The sequence below is a fragment of the Hyla sarda genome, chromosome 2, assembly GCF_029499605.1.
Source record: "Hyla sarda isolate aHylSar1 chromosome 2, aHylSar1.hap1, whole genome shotgun sequence".
NCBI classification, from domain to species: Eukaryota; Metazoa; Chordata; class Amphibia; order Anura; family Hylidae; genus Hyla; species Hyla sarda.
Window position 1 is genome coordinate 438846242 of NC_079190.1, and position 16527 is coordinate 438862768.

A 16527-nucleotide genomic window follows, 5' to 3' on the forward strand; every position below is an offset into this window, starting at 1 on the left:
AATCTGGCCAATCAGAGGGTTATCTGTCATTTAGAAAAAGTTTTGATATGTCAGACAAACACAAGCCCAACAGCAAAAACTAGGGGTACCCATCCCTTAACTTAGGGCAATTAGATGCAAGCCAGCAGTCCCATGTCTTCCAAAAGATTCAAAAAAAGGTTAGCTGACAGCATCAACAAAAATAGTCTCAAGCAAAAACCTATGCTGAGGACGAAACCTAGCACATGCACTTTGGAATGTATTTTTCTACCTTGTGCTGAATAAAAATGTAAAAAAGCAGAAGACAGCACTGGACCAATCCACCGTGCTCGTTGTCAACCGGAGGGCCACTCCAATATTCCAGTGCAAAAGAAATCCAAGGCCACAGTACAAGTTATGGAAGACTCCGTTTTTTATGTGAAGAGCTGTGATTTATTGGTTCCCCACATGCAGTGTTTAGGCTAAATGTTAGCTTGATAAAGGTTTGCTGACTTGCATCTGATTCCCCTAAGCTAAGGGATGAGTACACCTGTTTTACACAGTTTAGATTTTTATTTATGTCTGTCTGACATGTCGAAACTTTTTCTAAATGGCACGGAAACTTTAATACTTTGTGGCAAAAACACAAATCACAGATCCAATACAAAACAATATTGGTCTGATAGCTGGACATTCTGGCTCGATGGAACATCCTTCAAACAGATAGAAGTACATTATTTTATATAATGGCAAATGTTTTTTTTTTTACATCAAGTAGAGAAACTGTTTGGATTATAGGTTTGGTGATGATGAAGTCGTCTTTCAGAATGATAATGCATCTTGCCACAAAAGAAAGAATGTTTACACTTTTTACTTTTGGAGAGGCATAAGCATTTAGCATCATAAAAGCTCACAGTAGTAGTAACGCAACAAAGTAGTAGTAAATTCGATTTTTATTGTTTCATTAAATATTTTTTTTTCTTGAACATTGATGACTGATTTTATTACTTTATCCATACTTATGTCATTAATTAAAATAATTTACTTTATTTTGTATAAGACTATATAGTCTTATCCTGAAGTTATCCTTGCTTCAGTCTGCCCCAATTTTTTATTAATTTACATTTGATAGCTTAACAAGAAGTTTGGAAAAGATGAAAGAAATAGGACTGTAGGAACAAAGTACACAGAGTGTGTAGTCTGTTACTATGGAAGCATATAGGTTTGCATCAAACCCGTTGACACAAAACAGTCAAATTTTAATTAAGATTAAATATTTCATTTTATTTGTTTTGGAAAAGTAACAAAAATTGGTTGTGAAAGCGGACATGCCTTTCCTTTGTGGTCATTGTACAGTATTCACATAGGTTATGCATCTAAGACAGGTGGATAAATATAACCATTACATAGTAAATAGTGTGACATGGAAAAGGACTGTGAGCACCTGTATATAAGAAAGACAGCTGACTTAGAGCTGATTCAGAGGTATTTATGAAAATGGAAGCCTTGGAGTATCGAGGAATATGCAGAAATCCTCACCATGAATACCATTATACAGTTTATATATTTAGAACTAGCTGAGTACCCAACATTGTTCAGGTGCCACCCAGCTTTTCCAGTCTCCTGAAGCCCCAGCAATGATTGGCTGCTTGTCCTCCCTGCACTCCTTACTGCAGCAGCCAAAGCCTTTTCCTGCCCCGCACTGATTTCTCCTCTCAGCGTACAATAAATCTTCTCTGTGCCGCCTGCTCTGTCTGCTCTCCCTTCCCCTGCACTAACCATTCACTGTACCTGCCTGCCAGACAGTTAAATCATACTTTACCATGATATTGGTCAGACAGCCTTTGGCCCTCCAGGTCTTCTGGAAGTTGATGTTTTGCAACAGCTGGAGGCACACTGGTTGGGAAACACTGTTGTGCTAGAGTCTATCTTCTGAATTTTGCTAGCTCTATGTCTGATTTGATTGATTTTAGGAACTATATTATTTATACCAGACACTGTAAAATAATCTGAAAAAGTGAAGACTAACTCCAACCGCATTATAAAATTTGAGCTAAGCTGTTTTGAGTCTGTCTGACAACAAGCTTTTTGACTGTTTCCAGTGACAACCATACACTGTAAAATGCTATTGCTAAATAAAATGCCCTTTAATTATCATATATAAATATATCAAACATCCATCTGATATGTAACTATCCAGGCCTTTAGGAGGGTCATCCACAGATGAGGCCCTTGTTTTTGTTGGAGCAGTATGTCTATGGAAATCTCTAGCACAAAATGTTAGGTTAGTCCTGATAGTCTTGTGTCCTTTTCAACCTTGGTGACTATATAACTGTTCAGTACTGTATTATGATATGTTCTTAATTTTGCATGTAACTGAAGTCGCTGTGGTGCAAAACATGAACTCTTGCGCTTTCTAATTCTGCACAGGTAAATCCAGAACTCATTCCACATTTTGAAGAAAAAGGTTTGACGTTTGTTGGCCATGACACCGAGGGACAGAGAATGGAGATCATTGAACTTCAGGGTGATTACCTGGCATCTCCCTCTTTTTTTCTTTCAATGTTTCAATGTGTCGATGTTGTGTTGTGTAAGGCATTTAATACCTAGGGGTCTGTGGGTCCGTCCTGTAGAACATATGAATGTTACAGAGAAGGGTCCCTACTATAGCAAATTGTGCTACTTGTACACCCATTGACATTGACTTGGTGGACGCATGCAATATGAATAAACCTCTAAGCAGAATTTTTTTGATTTTTGTAGATTAGACCATAAGGCTTTGTTCACGTGCAGTATTTTCATCTTCATTTTGTGACTCTTTATTTCCCAAAACCAGGAGTAGAACCAGTGGAGAAAAAAAGATTTACAAAAAATGGGGACCAAAATAAGGGTGAAAATACTGTGTGCCAGCAAAGCCTTAAAGTAAAAAATTGCAGAATGAGTTACTTATCCTGACTTGTCTTACCTGTGGGAGGTGAATGTTATTTTTAGCTTAGCTAGGGCTAGGGTAATAAGATCCTTCTTTCTAACAAATGTCAGCAGGAAAACTTCAACTGTCTCTATACACATAAGATTGCTGCCCAATATTACTGAAAAGGAGACCGTTTCTGTCCAATGCCCATCCTTCCCCCAGCTGTGATTTGCAGCGGTACGAAAGAGGACACATTGAAGCACAATAAATGCTAAAAACATTCGCCTTTAAAGGGGTACTCTGCTGAAAAACCTTTATTTTATTTTTTTCAAATCAGCTGGTGCCAGAAAATTAAACAGATTTGTAAATTACTTCTATTTAAAAATCTTAATCCTTTCAGTCCATTTCAGGAACTGTCCAGAGTAGGAGCAAATCCCCAAACCTATTCTGCTCTGCACAGTTCCTGACATGGACAGAGGTGTCAGCAGAGAGCACTTGTGGTCAGACAGAAAGGAAATTCAAAAAGAAAAGAATGTCCTCTGTAGTATACAGCAGCTGATATGTACTGGAAGGATTGAGATTTATTAATAGAAGTCATTTACAAATCTGTTTAACTTTCTGGCACCAGTTGATTTAAAAGAAAATATTTTCCAGCGGATCACCTGTCATGACCGACTGGGGGGGCAGGGAGAGTGAACCCTAAACTCTCCCTAAAAACACTCTCCCTACCTACTTGCCTATCCACCCTAAATGGTGGATCGACAACTTGGAGCCGATCCCTCCCTGGGCTAAAGTGCAGTGGCGTAAAACAAATAATACACATAATTGGTCACAGGCCAGAAACAGAATGGGAAAACTACCAGACAACCAGATATTCCAGACAGAATAAAAACTAACAAACAGGGCAGAATATAGTATATTAACAAACAGTTCATAAACCGGAATCAAGAAAAAAATGGCAGACACAATAAAATGAACAAGACTAGGTATGGAACAATTATACAACAGAATCCAGGAGATGCAGGGCGTGAACGGAAGAACTGAATGAAAAAACACTAAACAGATCAGGAACATAGAACACAAGAGACACAGAACAGAAACAAACTGGACAACCCACTCCACAAAAGGAGTAGACAGCATAATAAATCCAAATAGACTACTAGCCGGCAGGCACACACCACTGTGTGATCAGGATGCTGACCTAGTAGGAAACAGAAATATACGAAACTCTAGACCAGAACCGGATGAGTCTGAAAAGACTCCAGGATACCAAACAGGAAATATTACAAACTAGACAAGAACAGGATGAATCTGAATAGACTCCAGGATACCAAACAGAAATTATTACACACTAGACAAGAACCGGATTGATCTGAATAGACTCCAGGATACCAAACAGGAATTATAACATACAGAGCACAGGTAACAAACAAGACTCACAGTGTAAACACAGACTAAGCAGAACAAATTTACATAATCCTAAAAACTGACAAGTGTACACAAAACCAAGCAGACTAAAAGCTATCATAAATAGGATTATTAAACCATGGTTAAAACTCAGATATTAACACATAAGTACAAGGTGCATGCTAAATCAGACATGGAAGTGTATTGCACAAATAACCAGCCCAGAATGAAGGGTAACTCTGGTTAAAATAACCCCACCTGAGTTCTCCTTGGTACAGAGCAGTAACCCTTCCCAATCCAGGCAGAATAGCAAATTGGTCAGAACAAACTAGTGTGTGAATACACACCTAAACAGAAATATACAAAAAAAATTAACGAATATTACAGTACCTTTTTAATGCTAAATAATTAGAAAGTGTATTTCTTATATTGCATTTAAGAGCCACATGAACAATAAAAATGTTTAGTGCAAAGTTGTCTATATACTTTAAATGATAATTTGATTTGAAGGCTATGTACACCTTTGAACCCATTTTGTCGCAGTGCATAACCTGTAATGAACAGATAAGCAATTGGTTTTCATTAACCTTTTTTCTACTGTATTGTCCTTATCCCAAGAGACAGCTCTCTGATGGCTCAGTCTGCAGTCGCTCCCTCACATTTCTTCAGCACTAATCTTAGCTCAGATCCTATTTGAATTCCATAAATTTTTTTATTTTTTATTTTAAGACTTCAGCTTAGATTTGCCTTCAGAAGAAATCAGAGAGGCAATACAGACTAAGCCTTCAGAGAGCTGTCCAAATGAATAAAGACAGAATGGCATTTAGCAGCTTGCATTGTAGTGCATATGCATGCAAATTGCAGAAGCCAAAGGGTAGAACATATTTTTTCAATGAAAACCAGTAGCAAATCAGTAATCGAAAAGGGATAGGTGTCCATAGCCTTTGAGTGGAATCTTTTCCAGTTTAGGGCATCCTTACCTGCTTATAGATGCTAATAGGGGCTGTTACCATTGTAGTACCTTTATTATGGTGCTCCGGTGCACCTTTTATCTGTAATATCAGTTTTGTTAATAAGCCAATTGGCAGTTCGATGCTGTGGGATGTTGCTTTACCCCGGTGCACCAATATACTGCCTGCCTGCTCTCATAGCATCGCCCCCTCATAAATACTAAATTACCCCTCTGCAATAACCTTAAGTATTAAAACGGCAGAGGGGCAGCTCAATATTTATGAGGGGACATTGTTAAAGTAGCCTGCCACCTTTAGGTGCAATGAGAAGTAAAGGAATGCCCTCCGTGCACCAATATGCCTTATAAAACTGATATTACAGAGAAATGGCACACCAGAGCACCATATTAAAGGTACTATAACGCTTATGGTAATTGCCCTATTAGCGGCTATCAGATTCCCTAACCTGCTGTCAGATTCCCTATAATATCATATTTCCAGTCCGAATTACCAATGATTTGTATTTTGCTCTGTGCTTCGGTAGTTAATGGGGTACTCCGGTGCTCAAGCGTTCTGAACATTTTGTTCTGAGTGCTCGGAGCTGGAGGCCGTGATCGTGACATCACAGTCACTCTCCTCATGACATCATGTCACTCCCCCTCCATTCATGTCTATGGGAGGGGGCGTGTCAGCTGACACGCCCCCTCCCATAGACTTGAATGGAGGGGGCGCGACGTCTTGAGGGGGCGTGGCATTTGTTTAGAACGTCGGGTGCTGTGGGAGATTGCAGGGGGCCTCCACGATCAGACATTTTATCCCCTATGCTTTGGATATAGGATAAGATGTCTAGCAGCGGAGTACCCCTTTAAGTGCTATTGTAGGTCTACCTGGCTCAAACGGTAAATGATACTGGACATGAAAAAGGCTTTTCATCAATGCTTATTATTTAAACATATCTACAACATCCTTATACGTCATATATACAAAGTGTGCCAGTAGATAAAGTGCACAAAATCCATACAGTTTAGCAGTGTCAGTCCCAAAGGAGGCATTGCTTGGAGGCAGAAGAGTTGGTTGTATAGTATATAGTAATGTGAACACCTGGGACAAACACCATCCAATTACAGGACATTTTCTCTTTCTCTAATACAGTGTTTCCCAACTAGGGTGTCTCCAGTTGTTTCAAAATTACAACTCCCAGCATAGTTTTGCACCAGCTGGGGGCACCCTGGTTGGGAAACACTGCTCTAATACAATGTAGGAGTTCTTCTATAAAGTGTACATGTTGCTCCAAAAAACTTTTGACATGTCCAAGAGACATGTAAAAAATTTTTGATTGGTCGGGGTCTGAGTGAGCCAGGAGAAAAGTGCGACTGACCGAGACAATCCCATATAGGCGTACATTGTAAGTTTGTCTTGTGTAGCACGCTCTTCTCACGGCTTTTTCTAGCTTTCACTCGTGGTGTGAACACTCAGATCCAGACCAATCAAAACTTATCAAACAACATGTCAACAGTTTATCCAAAATGGAAGTGCTTTTACTTTAAGCTTCATGTCTTTTAAATTGTGAACGGGATATTTATAAGTTATTGTTCTTATTATGTTATTATTCTTATCCACAAGCATTTGCACTACAGTACAGTATATGATTTTTTTTTATACTGAATTTAAGTTTCCATTCTTCAGATCATCCATACTTTGTTGGTGTACAGTTTCATCCAGAGTTCTCATCCAGACCTATGAAGCCTTCTCCTCCTTATCTTGGGCTAATGTTGGCTGCCTCTGGAAAACTATCTACATACATACAGAATGGCTGTAAATTGACTCCCAGGTAAGCTATTCTTGTAGTAATATTTGTATTGTCCATATTACATACTGACCAAGATGCCGATAGCCAACATAATAGATTATGCCTTTACTATATTTATCTATTGCATTACATCTCCTCTTACTTCCCTAGTGTTCACCTTGCAGGTTATTACTCCTTAAAGGAAATCTCCATCTAAATCTTGTTATTATCACATTAAGATAAAGCAAAAGATTTAAGTACTCCTTAACCCGATGCCCCTTCTGTATCTTCTCTACCATCAGTTCAGATCAGTTTTACCCCAATTCACTTTTCTTATTCTATAGCTCTAAACTTAATCTTGTAAAGCAAGGGTAATTCTCTTAATATAGGTTGAGTATGGTCTTCTGGGAATAGTACTGGGTGACATCATAGAGTGTGAAGAATTTAGCAATTTAAGGACATGGACACCTTTATGCTACTTTTTTTTTCAAATTGGTATTTTGTTTAAATGCAAAATTAAGCAACTTTCAAAAGAGTCTGTTTTAAAGGGGTACTCCAGGGAAGATAAGAAAAATAAAAATGCCGAAATACCTGTTTTGTTTCCCCTGTAGTTATCCTTATGGGTTTGGCAGCTCCTTAGGCCCCTGATGTCTCCTAAATATAATTTTTCCTTGCTTGCAGCCCAGACTACAACTCCCAGAAGTCAGTGCAGTTCTGTGTAATGGCTGCCAGCCAATTACTTTCACTATCTGTGTGCATGTTATGTAGTTGTATATGTTGTATATGTCTTTTCTTTCAGACTATCCTTCCCACCAGCAATAAATCCTGCTGTGCTCTGAATGGCAGCAGTCAGTGATAAGGTCTACAGCAGGAAAAGAGCAGTGTTATGTGCTGTGGAGACTGAGAATCTTCACTGAGCTTCTCTGCACACAGGGCGGCTAGGGGAGGGGGATGGGAGGTGGAGCTGTGAAGCCAGAGCTCTAGTCCAGACAGAAATCACGTAGTGTTGTCTTGAGGGGTGGGGGCTAGGTTTCACTGAAAGGTTTACACCAAGACAAGCAGGATCTGAGAAAGATTTCTTTCTCTTACTCCTTGCATGTAATTGACAGCTGAAAGAAGAAAACTGCTCTATAAAGCTATGATATTTAGACAAATACATAGGTTGGTGAGAGGGAAAGAATGGGCTATGGGTTTAGTTCCCTGGAGTATGCTTGCCGACCTTCCATTGAAACATCCAGGCAGTCGCCAGTTAACTCTGAATAACCTTGCAGAGTTTTGCAGCTGCACTGAGATTATGCCGATTCACAACCAAATACACAGATGGTGCTGACATTACCTGCCCTGTCTTTACGATCACTGTATACACAGCGCTCAATAAGCACTGTATATACAGCTTAGCATGAAGCAACATGGCTTTCTGCATCCCTCCCTGGCGATTATGTGACTGTTGCATGTCTGGTAGCTTCAGGAGATGCTGAGGCTTACCAAACTAAGATCAGAAAGTAACATGGGCTAATATGTCGACCCCAGTTACAGGGAAAATCAGCAATAAAAAAGTGCTTCAGTGAAAAATGTATAAATAAATTATAAAAGTGACAAAAAATGTACTGTCCATTCATATTTTTGTACATTGTGATTAGATGACCTCTAAGGCATCATTTTTCAAACTAAATAACCCCATATTTAATAATTTGTCATAGTATTACAATCTGTCTATACCCTTAAAGGGGTACTTCGCCCCTAGACATATTATCCCCTATCCAAAGGACCTGGCTGCACCTGGTGTTTGTTTAGAGTGTCGGGTTCAGTGCCGGAGACTTGTGATGTCACGGCCAGGCCCCGCTCGTGACTTCACGGCCACGTCCCCTCAATGCAAGTCTATGGGAGGAGGCGTGACAGCCGTCACGCCCCCTCCCATAGACTTGCATTAAGGGGCATGGCCGGGACGTCACGAGCGGGGTGTTACCGTGATGTCACGAGTCTCTGCCCCGCATCAAAGTTAGCTCTGTGCACCAGATGTCTGGGGTGGCGCAGCCAAGATCACAAGGGTCCCCAGCGGCGGGACCCCCGCAATCAGACATCTTATCTCCTATCCTTAGGATAGAGGATAAGATGTCTAGGCGCGGAGTACCCCTTTAATAACCTTGGTTGCCTAAGGCTAGAATTCCACTTTGTTTTTGTTTTCTGGCGTTTTTTTCACTGAAAAAAAAAACACCAGAAAAAATGTCAGTGCAATTTCCTGCGTCTGACGTTTTTTCTGATGTTTTTTCTAACGTTTTTGCATTTGAGTTGAAATTGCTTTGCGTTTTTTTTTTAAATGTGTTGGGTACCAAAGGAGAAAAAAATGGATGCAGTAGGGATGGGAAAAATATATTTTAGCATTTTTTTTTTTTTTTTTAAATGAACTTGGTATACATTTTCAATAAAGTGTGTATGTGTGTTTCACATTCTTTTTCTATTTTTATGTTTTAGGTAGTACTGCTACTCCCAGCATGGAACATACTGTTCCATGATGGGAGTAGTAGTACCTGTACTAATAGGCAGATCGCCCTAGTGTGTCAATCCTGACACCCGATGCGAACGTCCATAATATAGCAGAGATGCGGAGCGGCTCTATACAGCGCTCGCATTTCTGCACTATACTCCGGCCAGTGATGTGAATAGAACATCTTTCATTCATATTTTCAACCCAGAGTGGGGATTGGTCAGATGGTGGCAGCCACTCACAGCTCTCAGTGGGGAATATGAATGAGTGATGTTCTATTCATATCACTGGCCAGCCAGAGTACAGAGCAGAGATGCGAAGCGCAGGAGAAAGCCGCTTCGCATCTCTGCAATAGAAAGAACGATCGCAGTGGGTGTCAGGAGTGACACTTGCTGTGATCTTTCCTTAACTGCAGGTACTAATACTCCCATCATGAAGCACACTCTGCTCCATGTTGGAAGCTGTAATACCTGCAGTTAAGGACAGATCACAGCAAATGTCACTCCTGACACCCGCTGTGATCCTCCTGTATAATGGCACCTCTCTTCTATGGTCCCCTGCACTGACGTATATATACACCTATTCATATTTCCCACAAAGAGTTGTGATTGGCTGAAACCATCTGGCCAGTCACAGCTCTCTGCGGGAGAAAAACGCCAAGTGGAAAAATAATTTAGCGATTTCTCATTGATTTACAGCTAACATCTGGCCGCAACATTTTTTGGCCGAAAAAACGCCATGCGGCAGAATTGGCGTTTTTCTTGGCGTTTTTCCCCCAAAAAAAACAAGTGGAATTCCAGCGTAAGTCTGTCTTATATACAGGTGCCAGAAGGAACATAACTTAGTTTTTCACACTATGTCCTTGCCTCTTTTAATGTATGCCATCATTTTATAGACCTTGGCAGCAGCTGCCTGACACTGGTTGCTAAAGTTGAGTTTACTGTTCACCAATATCCTTATTTTTCTGTGGCAGTTTTACCCAGTGTTTCACTATGTAATACAAATACATTTTTTCCTTAGTCTTCTCCACAGTAATCTTTATTTTATATGTCTCATATTAAAATAACAATTAAATATATATTTTTCAAACTACACTTTGATTTGGATGCATTATTTCATGAAGCTTATATTATCATCTAGGAAATATTGTACATATGTCCTACCCCCAGTTCTATGAATTTCAGAGTAACAGTTTGCTTTTCTCTCCGGTTAAGCGCTAACGTTTCATGCTAGGCATTTCAATGAGGGTTGCAATGTCAGCATATGGCATTCTCTTGGTAGTGAACTGAAAATATTTCACAAGAATAGAGAAAAACATTAGCATTTGGTCTGAAAACTAGGCAACATCTTTAACTTTTTTGTTTCCCCAATAGTATTGTATAATGTCTTTACTTATAAATGAGGGTTATCACTGCAAGGACCTTTCTCTCTTTTTTTTTTTTTTTTTTTCATTTTTAGCACAAAAAAGTTAAAGCAATCCACTGCTCTCTTCCCTATAGACCTTGATATAATGATTTATCTTCCAATACAAAGCTGCTGAGTAAGACTTTTCCATCCCTTGTATTATTAACAGCTGTATATTGTTCGGTCCATGGGATTATCTCCAGAAATGTATAATGGCAAGTCTTTTGAATTTACAAAAAGTTTAAGTATCACAGATTGAGTGCTTGGGGCTCACAATTAACAACTTTCTTATAATGCGTTCCGATAAAGTTTTCTCTAGTTTGATACTGTGCAGAATTTCAATAGCCCATAGTAAAAGGGTTTGAATGCTCAGTATATTATTAGAAAGGTAATTGATTTTATTATGAAAACACAAGACCCCTCTTAAAACTCACTACTTTTAATTTTTTTTATATATATTGTAAAATAAGACACCTTTACAATTTGTTTGCATTATATATATATATATATATATATATATATATATATATATATATACACACATATATTTTTTTTTATGGGAAAAATTCTCCCCAGATAAGTAAATTACTTCTATTTAAAAATCTTAATCCTTCCAGTACTTATCAGCTGCTGTATACTACAGAGGAAGTTATTTTCTTTTTGAATTTCTTTTCTGTCTGACCCCAGTGCTCTCTGCCTCTGTTCATGTCAGGAACTGTCCAGAGTAGGAAAAAATCCCCATAGCAAACCTATCCTGCTCTAGACATTTCCTGACATGGACAGAGGTGTCAGCAGAGAGCACTGTGGTCAGACAGAAAGGAAATTCAAAAATAAAAGAACTTCCTGTGGAGCATACAGCAGCTGATAAGTACTGGAAGGGTTAAGCTTTTTAACCCCTTAAGGACTCAGGGTTTTTCCGTTTTTGCACTTTAGTTTTTTCCTCCCTACCTTTTAAAAATCATAACCCTTTCAATTTTCCACCTAAAAATCCATATTATGGCTTATTTTTTGCGTCGCCAATTCTACTTTGCAGTGACATTAGTCATTTTACCCAAAAATGCACGGCGAAACGGAAAAAAAAATCATTGTGCAACAAAATCGAAAAAAAACGCCATTTTGTAACTTTTGGGGGCTTCCGTTTCTACGCAGTGCATATTTCGGTAAAAATTACACCTTCTCATTAGTCTGTAGGTCCATACGGTTAAAATGATACCCTACTTATATAGGTTTGATTTTGTCGCACTTCTGGAAAAAATCATAACTACCGTATATACTCGAGTATAAGCCGAGTTTTTCAGCACGATTTTTCGTGCTGAAAACACCCCCCTCGGCTTATACTCGAGTGAACTCCCCCACCCGCAGTGGTCTTCAACCTGCGGACTTCCAGAGGTTTCAAAACTACATCTCCCAGCAAGCCCGGGCAGCCATCGGCTGTCCGGGCTTGCTGGGAGTTGTAGTTTTGAAACCTCCGGAGGTCCGCAGGTTGAAGACCACTGCGGCCTTCAACATCATCCAGCCCCCTCTCACCCCCTTTAGTTCTGAGTACTCACCTCCGCTCGGCGCTGGTCCGGTCCTGCAGGGCTGTCCGGTGAGGAGGTGGTCCGGTGGGATACTGGTTCCGGGCTGCTATCTTCACCGGGGAGGCCTCTTCTAAGCGCTTCGGGCCCGGCCTCAGAATAGTCACGTTGCCGTGACAACGACGCAGAGGTGCGTTCATTGCCAACGTACTTCTGCGTCATTGTCAAGGCAACGCCTCTATTCCGGGCCGGAAGCGCGGAGAAGAGGCGCCCCCGGTGAAGATAGCAGCCCGGACCACCTCCTCACCGGACCACCTCCTCACCGGACCACCTCCTCTCCGGACAGCCCTGCAGGACCGGACCAGCGCCGAGCGGAGGTGAGTACTCAGAACTAAAGGGGGTGAGAGGGGGCTGGATGATGTTGAAGGCCGCAGTGGTCTTCAACCTGCGGACCTCCGGAGGTTTCAAAACTACAACTCCCAGCAAGCCCGGACAGCCGATGGCTGCCCGCGCTTGCTGGGAGTTGTAGTTTTGAAACCTCTGGAGGTCCGCAGGTTGAAGACCACTGAGGGCGAATGATGAGAAGAGGATGATGAAGGGGGGGTGTGGGGATGATGAAGGGGGGTGGGGATGATTACAAGGGGATGATGAAGGGGGGATGTGTGGGATAAGGGGATGATGAAGGGGGGATGTGCGGGATGATAAGGGGATGATGAAGGGGGGATGTGTGGGATGATGACAAGGGGATGATGAAGGGGGGATGTGTGGGATGATAAGGGGATGATGAAGGGGGGATGTGTGGGATGATAAGGGGATGATGAAGGGGGGATGTGTGGGATGATAAGGGGATGATGAAGGGGGGATGTGTGGGATGATGACAAGGGGATGAGGATGTTAATGACGGGTCTGGATGATGACAGGGGGGGATGAGGTATTTCCCACCCTAGGCTTATACTCGAGTCAATAACTTTTCCTGGGATTTTGGGTTGAAATTAGGGGTCTCGGCTTATACTCGGGTCGGCTTATACTCGAGTATATACGGTACATGCAGGAAAATTTATACGTTTAAAAATGTAATCTTCTGACCCCTATAACTTTTTTATTTGTCCACGTACAGGACGGTATGAGGACTAATTTTTTGCGCCGTGATCTGAAGTTTTTATCGGTATGATTTTTGTTTCGATCGGACTTTTTGATCACTTTTTATTCATTTTTTAATGGTATAAAAAGTGACCAAAATACGCTTTTTTGGACTTTGGAATTTTTTTGCGCGTACGCCATTGACCGTACGGCTTAATTAATGATATATTTTTATAGTTCGGACATTTACGTATGCGGCGATACAACATATGTTTATTTTTTATTTTTTTTACACTGTTTTATTTTTTTTATGGGAAAAGCGGGGTGATTCAAACTTTTATTAAGGAAGGGGTTAAATGACCTTTATTAACACTTTTTTTAAATATTTTTTTTGCAGTGTTATAGGTCCCATAGAGACTTATAACACTGCACACACTGATCTCTTACACAGATCACAGGCATGTATTAACACGCCTGTGATCAGTGTTATCGGCGCTTGACTGCTCCTGCCTGGATCTCAGGCACGGAGCAGTCATTCGCCGATCGGACACCGGGGAGGCAGGTAAGGGCCCTCCCGGTGTCCGGTCAGCTGTTCGGGATGCCGCGATTTCACCGTGGCGGTCCCGAACAGCCCGACTGAGCAGCCGGGTTACTTTCAGTTTCACTTTAGAAGCGGCGGTCAGCTTTGACCGCCGCTTCTAAAGGGTTAATACCGCACATCGCCGCGATCGGCGATGTGTGGTATTAGCCGCGGGTCCCGGCCGTTGATTAGCGCCGGGACCGACGCGATATGATGCGGGATCGCAGCGCGATCCCGCTTCATATCGCGGGAGCCGGCGCAGGACGTAAATATACGTCCTGCGTCGTTAAGGGGTTAAACAAAAGTAATTTTCTAATCTTTTTAACTTTCTGGCACCAGTTAATTTAAAAAAAAAATTTTCAGCAGAGTACCACTTTAAGTTCTGTCCACTAGGGGTGCCCATATCATGCCCGTCACGCCCCCTCCCATAGACTTGCATTGAGGGGACGGGGCGTGACATTACAAGGGGGCGGAGTCGTGATGTCACGGACTTCCGTTCCAGTGGTCAGGACCCATCCCTCCAGCGCTTCCGGAGCGGATACAGGTGGGTGCAACATGCTATATTGCGGGGGTCCTCAGTGGTGGGACCCCCGCGATCAGACATCTTATCCCCTATCCTTTGGATAGGGGATAAGATGTCTAGGGGTGGAGTACCCCTTTAAAGAGAACCAATCACCTAGGTGGAGCTGAAAAAAGTTTATAGTTTAGATAAATTGCTTATATATATAAAAAAAAAATAAACACCTAAACATAAGTTATAAAAAAAAACTTAGGGATTACTTAGGAAAACTTTTTTTTTTTTTTTTTTTATCAACTGGTGCCAGAAAGTTAAATTGATTTGTAAATTACTTCAATTAAAAAAATCTTAATCCTTCAAGTACTTATTAGCTGCTGAATACTACAGAGGAAATTATTTTCTTTTTGAAACACAGAGCACTCTGCTGACATCAGGAGCACAGTGCTCTCTGCTGACATCTCTGTCCATTTTAAGAACTGTCCTGAGTAGGAGAAAATCCCCATAGCAAATTCATGCTGCTCTGGACAGTTCCTTAAATGGACAGAGATGTTAGCAGAGAGCACTGTGTTCCAAAAAGAAAATAATGTCCTCTCTAGTATTTAGCAGCTAATAAGTACTGGAAGGATTAAGATGAAGGATTAAAGGGATACTCCGGTGAAAACCTTTTTTCTTTTAAATCAACTGGTGGCAGAAAGTTAAACATATTTGTAAATTACTTCAATTAAAACATCTTAATCCTTCCTGTACTTATTAGCTGCTGAATACTGCAGAGGAAATTATTTTCTTTTTGGAATGCTCTCTGATGACATCACGAGCACAGTTCTCTCTGCTGACGTCATTATAAGAATGCTTTATTTATTGTTGTCCTTAGTGGGATTTGAACCCAAGTCCCCAGCACTGCAAGACAGCAGTGCTAACCACTGAGCCACCATGCTGCCCTTAGCATACATCTGCTATGCATACATCTGCTATGCATGGATGCTAAAATGGACAGAGATGTCAGCAGAGAGCACTGTGCTCGTGATGTCATCAGTGTTCCAAAAAGAAAGGAATTTCCTCTGTAGCATTCAGCAGCTAATAAGTACTGGAAGGATTAAGATTTTTTAATAGAAGTAATTTACAAATATGTTTAACTTTCTGCCACCAGTTGATTTAAAAGAAAAAAGGTTTTCACCGGAGTACCCCTTTATAAGTTTTTTAATAGAAGTAATTTACAAATCTGTTTAACTTTCTGGCACCAGTTGGTTTAAAAAAAATTTTTTTCCACCGGAGTACCCCCTTAAGGGGATTTATTTAATTTTTTGTAATATTTACCTCCTCCCTACTGTAAAATACATTTTGGTGACAGGTCCTCTTTACCCACCCCCTTATGTGAGGGTGTTTTTTTACCCCTGAAGTCCCATGCAAGTCTATCAGGTACATCTGATCTCACGTTACTTTCAGGCTGCAGAGATTGCCCGGGACTATCCCGATGACTGTCCGCCAGGGAGGTGCAAATAATAGTTGGGTGCACAGGATAAAAGGACGGTCTATGAGGTCAGAATATGAGGTCGAGATATAAGGACAGTATACGAGGTTAGGATATAAGGATGGAATATGGGGGTGGCACATGAGGATGGGATCTGAGATATGGGATATGAGTGTCACTGTTGCTTTTCCTGTCCCACAAGGTTTAGGTTGGAAGACTGGGCAACACCAGGTTCTCAGTTAGTAGTATATAAATGTAAAAAAGACACAAAAAATAAGAACTGCTCCGGATAACTCCTTTAAAGGAAAGTGTCACCTTTTTTTTTTCCCTACTAAATAGATCAAGATACTGAAACATGTTTGGTTTTCGCAATCTTCTGCCTATAATTTTTTTATTCATTGTTTTAGACATTAATATTGGGGCAGCCATATTGTCTGAACTTTCTGCACAGCATTTAGAGC

The 16527-nt window shown here is 40.8% G+C and overlaps 1 protein-coding gene across 4 annotated transcripts in view; it reads left to right on the top strand.

Moving 5' to 3' along the window:
* The window catches only part of CTPS2 (CTP synthase 2), a 358316-nt gene that overhangs the window by 282055 nt on the left and 59734 nt on the right, over window positions 1-16527 (top strand). For all 4 annotated transcript variants that reach the window (XM_056559224.1, XM_056559228.1, XM_056559225.1 and 1 more), the window contains 2 exons: window positions 2389-2485; window positions 6913-7057. In XM_056559224.1, the coding sequence (XP_056415199.1) occupies window positions 2389-2485; window positions 6913-7057 (242 nt within the window). The remainder of the gene's footprint in view (window positions 1-2388; window positions 2486-6912; window positions 7058-16527) is intronic.